Consider the following 7,500-nt stretch of genomic DNA (forward strand, 5'->3'; position numbering starts at 1 on the left):
AGAGAGAGAGAGAGAGAGAGAGAGAGAGAGAGAGAGAGAGAGAGAGAGAGAGAGAGAGAGAGAGAGAGAGTATTTATTTATATAAGACAGTACAGCTTTGTATACTTGCCTGTGTGTGTGTCAGAGAGAGAGAGAGAGAGAGAGAGAGAGAGAGAGAGAGAGAGAGAGAGAGAGAGAGATAATATTTATTTATATGAGACAGTACAGCTTTGTATGCTTGCCTGAGTGTGTGTCACAGAGAGAGAGAGAGAGAGAGAGAGAGAGAGAGAGAGAGAGAGAGAGAGAGAGAGAGAGATTTATTTGTATAAAATACTACAGCTATGTATACTTAGCCTTCTTGTGTGTGTGTGTGAGAGAGAGAGAGAGAGAGAGAGAGAGAGAGAGAATATATATTTTTTATAAAATAGTAAAGCTATTTATACTTAGCCTACTTGTGTTTGTGTGTGTGTGTGTGTGAGAGAGAGAGAGAGAGAGAGAGAGAGAGAGAGAGAGAGAGAGAGAGAGAGATATTTATTAATATGAGATAGTACAGCTTTGTATACTTGCCTGAGTGTGTGTCAGAGAGAGAGAGAGAGAGAGAGAGAGAGAGAGAGAGAGAGAGAGAGAGAGAGAGAGAGAGAGAGAGAATTTATATTTGTATAAAATAGTACAGCTATGTATACTTAGCCTTCTTGTGTGTGTGTGTGTGTGTGTGTGTGTGTGTGTGTGTGTGAGAGAGAGAGAGAGAGAGAGAGAGAGAGAGAGAGAGAGAGAGAGAGAGAGAGAGAGAGAGAGAAAGAATATATATTTGTATAAAATAGTACAGCTATGTATACTTAGCCTACTTGTGGTTGTGTGTGTGAGAGAGAGAGAGAGAGAGAGAGAGAGAGAGAGAGAGAGAGAGAGAGAGAGAGAGAGAGAATTTATATTTGTATAAAATAGTACAGCTATGTATACTTAGCCTACTTGTGGTTGTGTGAGAGAGAGAGAGAGAGAGAGAGAGAGAGAGAGAGAGAGAGAGAGAGAGAGAGAGAGAGAGAACATCCACCCATCTCACCTCTGCTGGGAAAGCTGATCCATTTACGGTGTGTTCAGAGCCCATATAATCCTTCGAGCCGAAATGAAGCTGAACTTGCCCAACCTGTGCGCGGAGAAAATGGGGCATAAAATTAGTTATAAAAACAACTTTGTGTAGTCATTTCATGGCTTCTAAATTTTCACATTTATTTCTTCCCCTTAACTATACTATGGGTTTGAGATATGGCTTATAAACCTTCACAAAGATACCTAAATATGCTACGTATGAGAGTCAGGAATACATACATACATACACAGTCTCACTGTTATAAAAACATGATACATGCATACACACATATATACATATATTCGCAGTCTTGTTGTTATAAAAATATGAGGACTTTACACGGACTTTTTAAGGTATATTTCCTAAAGGCATGATTAACATTACTGAACATCATCATTGGTAACAGGTCTGAATTTCAAGGCAGTCTGCGCACCTTCCCTTTTCTGCAAAAGTAATACATGTAACGAACAGAGGCAAGGCTCTGCTAGCATCTAACATCAGGTACACGTGTCGTTTTGCCGTCAGGAGAGCATTGACCGCTCGATATCGTTTCCTCTCAGTTCTTTTGCTTAATTAATTGGTCTACTTGTGCTACTATTTGTGGCTGCTGGATCGTCGCATGCGTCACTGTCGTTCACTTAGTTAAGATCAATATCTTTGAACCTTGTTCTGCTCAGCTGGTGATACGTTCGGTTACTCTGCACAGAGCGATTTCCATAAAATCAAGGTTTTCAACAATTAGTCTGTTTTGGTATTACATTAGGTCCCCCTTCACCAAGCGGTGACCAAGTAAACAGTGTTCTGAACCTTACTCTAGTTCATGTGACACGTTCTGCTACCCTGCAATAAGGAGGAAAATATAAAGAATATTTTAAAAGTTTGGTCCTTTCATCTTAGCAGCAGCCATATGATCAACGTCTTTAAAGCTTGATCTGTGTCACAGGCTCCAAAACATGATCTCCCAGTCTTGTGGCTATGTCCCTTTATTTGATTTTTTTTTTTTTTTGCACAATTTACCTTCTTATTAATTAATTTATTTATTTAGATTTTTACGCTCCTCAGCGTATCTGTACCCTTTTATATGGTTATTTACAAATGATGCCAATGCGACATGTGGCAAAAAAGCCCATATTACGTAGTTTACTGAAAGACATCTGTACAAATGCCCAGAAAACCACACAAGAAGGGGCACTTGTCTCCTCTGGGTGCCTGAGCGTTGTTGTTCTTGCATAGCAAAAAGTAAACGGAACACAGGCCGAAGCATGAGACAGAATAAAATCATAATGACCGCTCGGTAATCAAATACAGACTTACAAAGCAAGCACATAAAAAACGATTCTTTATCTTTAGTGAAAGTTTTAATGCCTTTGAAGCACATTTTGCTATACTGGATCATTTTTAGATGCTATCATTTCATTGGTGATTGCCATTTAATAGAAAGGTCAATATTTTCTTACAAGCGTTAAGGAATATTATTGCTTGGTCTATAAATTCTAGACCATGTATTAAGTGGAGAAAGAACCGCCTCGGACCGAATTAATTGGTATAAAACAATGAAGACTCTCCAAATCTAACCTAGTCTTAATGTACACAAATGGAGTTGTCTAGAATGTGCATGAACTCGAGAATATATGAAAACACGGAATTTGAGTTCAGTTCAAGACTATTTTCTCGAGAAATTTATCACAACAACAAGTTCCACCTTTATTGAAAACTTTACTCAATGTATGTAAACATGGAATATTGCTTTTATACTAACCTTTACCTAAACATGCATGGTCTTCTTACACACACTGGCGTATCTTAAACTTGAATTGTACCTCAAAAACGTATCTAAACATGAAGCTCCACATTTATTTATAATCATACATACACTCAAAAATTAATTAAAACATGATGGTATGCAAACTGGCAAAACAAAAAAATTACATTAAATGACTGAAATCCAAAAATAAAAAGCATGAGTCATTCTTATAACAACATTTCCATAAGCCTCACTTAAAGAAACGTCTCCTTCGCTGCGTTTCTTGGCGCCTTATAGCCAACAAATACATTCAAACTTATACATTTTACGCAAATTAGGTTACCGATGCCTGGGTATCCCGTGCAACATAAGTCGGCGGCCTGAAAACAAACTAAAATGAAATTTAGCGCAGAATGTATCACGATTATGGAATCCGCGGAGACCAAAATAACTCGAAAGGAAGAATGTCCCATCCGCAGGGGAAATCATAGCAAAAGCGAGAGGCCTTATGCAAACCGTGGAGCTAGAAATGTAGTGCGGGTGAAGGAAATGACGTATAGAGGGGAAGAAAATACAACTGAGAGAAAGCCTTTACGAATGATGCTGAACAAGGCAGCTGACTCCATTTTCTTGACGTGATTCAGGAGTGTTTTAATCTATGTTACCCACGAGGCGGACCTGCGACCCAATATGTACATAAGTGTAATTCCATAATGTGTGCGTGCGTTAGTCTGGCTACTGAGGTTTCTGAAACCTTTACATAATTCTCTGAGTTTTCCATTTAAAATTAAACCTTGGTAATAGGACCAAATCACGCTATATTTCTATCGCATTAACAAAAAACCTTGGTATTAGGACAAAATCAAGCTATATTTCTATCTCAATAACAAAATAAACCTTGGTATTCGGACAAAATCACGCCAAATGTCTGTCTCAGTAACAAAATAACCCTTGACATTAGGACAAAATCACGCAATATTTCTATCTCAATAACAAAATAAACCTTGGTCTTAGGACCAAACCACGCTATATTTCTATCTCAGTAACAAAATAACGTTGGTGTTAGGACAAAATCACGCTATACTTCTACCTCAATAACAAAATAAACCTTGGTATTTATATCTCAATAACAAAGTAACCTTGGTATTCGGAAAAATCACGATTATTTCTACCTCAATAACCTCTCTGAATTCGTATCACATTCCTAAAGATAATAAAGGACAATGCGTGAGAAAGAATTGTAAATAAAACAAGAAATTGTTCCCAGCAGCACAAAATGACTCTTGTCTCCGATTCATCCACAGCAAATACCCCAAAACGCCTAAACCACCAAGGCACCAACTGAACTTACCCTGTATCTATAGGAAAGGGGACCTCCGGTGATGTTGAGGGGCGCGTTTCTATGGTGCCTCGAGCGACCGAAGTCTCCGGTGCCGTCAGGAACGGAGTCGCCGCCCAGACTCGTGTCTAATCCTCCCAAGCTGTTGGGGAGGGTATTCAGACCGTGCCCGAGCGGAATGCTGGGTCCGACGTCTATGCTGTTGCCCGCAGTCATCCCGCCGGCGATGCCCATCCCGCCCGCGAGCTGTTGGGCGGGGTCTTCCTCTTCCTCGTCGACGGTGAAAACGACGCTGTGGCCCGTGTTGTTCACCACGCCGCTCACCTGGGGAAGGGGAAAGGGACACTCTTAAAGACACGTCGGGTAACTAATAGTATAGATATCCCAAACAAATTGAACAGAACATCAGATATTAAATCGCAGAATTACAATGAAATTATTATGTAGAATAGACTAGAATTTAGGAAAGAGGTCAAGCACTGGTACCTATTAGATCAGTCAGCGCTGAAACGGAAATTGACAGTAAAAGGTCTGAAAGGTGTAACAGGAGGAAAACCTCGCAGTTGCACTGTGAATTAATTGTTAGGAGGGTGGAAAGCAAGATGGAAGAAAGAGAATATGAACGGAGGTACAGTAAAAGGAATGAAAGGGGTTGCAGCTAGGGGCCGAAGGCACGCTGCAAAGAACCTTAGGAAATGCTTACAATGCACCGTTTGAGGTCCAGTGACGGCACTAACACTCCCCCCTCACCACGGGGGAAATTATTATGTAGAATATGCAAAAAAAAAAGTTCTTTGAAATGCAAAAAAAAATACTTTTTAATATGTTCTTTGAAATTTAGTAATAGAAACATACAATCAACCATTATTCCCCAGTAGGAGAATTAGTGCTTCATCCCATTATTCCTGTGCACACTCACGTGGTGCACTGTAGACATTACTTAAGGGCCTTTGCAGCATCCCTTCGGGCCCCTAGCTGCAACCTTTATCATTCCTTTTACTGTACCTCCGTTCAATTTTTCTCTCTTCCATCTGACTTCCCACCCTCTCCTAACAATGGATTCATAGTGCAATTGCGAGGTTTTCCTCCTGTTACATCTTTCAAGCCGTCTCACAATCAATTCCCTTTCAGCGCTGAATGACCTCGTAGGTTCCAGCGCTTGGCCTTTGGCCTAAATTCTGTATTCCATTCCATTCCATTATTGGTCAATAGTTCTTCATTAGGGTTCTTGACTTACTATCAACCTGTTTGCGACATGTAAGAGATACACCTTGCCGACTGGTGTCTCTGACAAATTCCACTACAGTGTGGACGCACCATTAACGAACGATATCAATTAGTCCCGCAATTAAAAGATAACTCTTCACTTAACAGCGTAACAAAAAAAAAAAAATCTCAGACCATTTTGGTGCAATTTCAGCATAAAATATCGAGATTGAATAAGTGAAAATCTTATATAAAAATAAAATATAGCAAAAACACAAAAAAAATCCAAACTATGACATCAACGTCAAATGTAATTACATTATTCAATGTACTTTATTTTATAAAGTCTCTGGTGCTACACGGCTACGTTACTTTGATCTAATGGATTGACATCTGTGCCACCCGGCTGACACTGTAACGAACATTTGAAATGGCCGCAGTAAAAGTCTCGACCACGCATGTATATCAAGCTCTTTGCTGCGTGTGATTGTTTGTACGTTCCTGCTATGGCCCATGTCAGTTAATGGCCATTTATTTTTGGAAAACCCTGCGTGGGGTTTGATTGAAACCTCCATTCTCATTATGGCTTCTCCCGATCCTGCTTCGTGTCCCACACTAAATGTTAGATTTTTTTTCTTTATTTTATTTGTCTGAGCTTAAATCTGGCAAATTGAGTAGCTACATAATCCATTAATGAATACGATATGGATTTGGTCCATCTCGCAAGCCCTGTTTATGAAGGATTGCTCCTTGCAGGTTTCTTGAATGACTTCCCTTTGGATAATAGCTGCCTTTGGATAGATATTGCGTCTTCAGCTTCTTCCTACGTACACACTGTGTTTCAGAAAATGTATAATATACAATACATTAATAAAAAGCTAAGGGCAAGCTCTACCTTGTCACTGAGTAATTTGTAAGACGTTTAAAGGCTCCTGCGCCGTAGGGGGTCTATCTTAAAAGTCTTCGGTACTTTCTTTTTGCCTCACACACCTGGCGACGCCGAATCTGTATGATATACTACAATCAACGGCTAAATTTAATCCTCTCGTCAATTCATAAGACATAACGCATTTCATGGCTACGACAGCAAGAATCGACAATGACCTGAATGAACGAAGCCAGAAAATTGTGACAAAATTAATGGAGCGGGGGGAGCCTGGTAAAACGACCGGAACAGTTTCCACAAAAGACGGAGGGCCATAAAAGTAGTCCCCTATAATTGGCAATTAAAGCTGCAGCCGTTGGGAGTAACGACGTTTGACTAACAGCAAATGCCGTCAATTACGGAAGAAGGGGCGTTCAGCAACTCCCTCTCACAGTGATTTATTTCTGAATCAAGGCGCGCTGGAGGTTGACAAATGACCGCATAAGACGCGACGATCTTCCCTTTTTTATATACCTCCCAAAACTGCAACGATTTCACAAGCACAATCCTGAAGAAGAAAGTCGAGTGCGGTGCACAACGTGGCCAGAGTTCCTTTCTGTATTTAGAGATGGTGGTGATGATTTGGATAATGATGAAAGGACGTGGATAATGAGGGGGAATAAGAAGCAAATGAGAAAGACGTGGGATGTCAATGGTCTTCTAGTGTCCCCTTAGCAATCAGCAGCACTTATAGTGCCAGCAACTATAGATGGTAAAATCATTTGCAGGAAAAATCACGGAAACACTGCACAAATAAATGGCGAATGTTTTGCTGTGCCTGTGAAGGAGTGATGTTATTGACATGAAAAACAGAGGATACACATAAATAGTCCCGGGTTTTATAGCTTGATACCATGTCCTCGGAATCAAATACCTGATCTTCAGTGGATGTCATTCTCCTTTACCCTTCTCCAGCTTGTACAAACACCATCGGCCCATATTTAATTCAAACAATGTGCCTCGTTTTATCCCATGCGTTAGGTATTAAGATAAGCACCAAAATATAAAATAAACATCTGATGTCCACACATACATACACACACACGCGCGCGCATATATATATTGTATGTGTGTGTGCGATGCACGCGCATGTCAGAGGTTTCTCATATATATGTATATATATATATATATATATATATATATATATATATATATATATATATATATATATATATATATATATATATACTGTATATGAGAGAGAGAGAGAGAGAGAGAGAGAG

General features: G+C 39.8%; 1 protein-coding gene across 4 annotated transcripts in view; it reads right to left on the reverse strand.

Annotated features, from left to right (window-relative positions):
- The window catches only part of LOC136828285 (carbonic anhydrase-related protein 10-like), a 455,301-nt gene that overhangs the window by 156,193 nt on the left and 291,608 nt on the right, over nucleotides 1–7,500 (reverse strand). For all 4 annotated transcript variants that reach the window (XM_067086160.1, XM_067086159.1, XM_067086162.1 and 1 more), the window contains 2 exons: nucleotides 4,159–4,470; nucleotides 1,037–1,120 (listed from right to left, as the gene is read on the reverse strand). In XM_067086160.1, the coding sequence (XP_066942261.1) occupies nucleotides 1,037–1,120; nucleotides 4,159–4,470 (396 nt within the window). The remainder of the gene's footprint in view (nucleotides 1–1,036; nucleotides 1,121–4,158; nucleotides 4,471–7,500) is intronic.

Source organism: Macrobrachium rosenbergii, chromosome 42, assembly GCF_040412425.1.
Source record: "Macrobrachium rosenbergii isolate ZJJX-2024 chromosome 42, ASM4041242v1, whole genome shotgun sequence".
In the NCBI taxonomy this organism is placed as follows: domain Eukaryota; kingdom Metazoa; phylum Arthropoda; class Malacostraca; order Decapoda; family Palaemonidae; genus Macrobrachium; species Macrobrachium rosenbergii.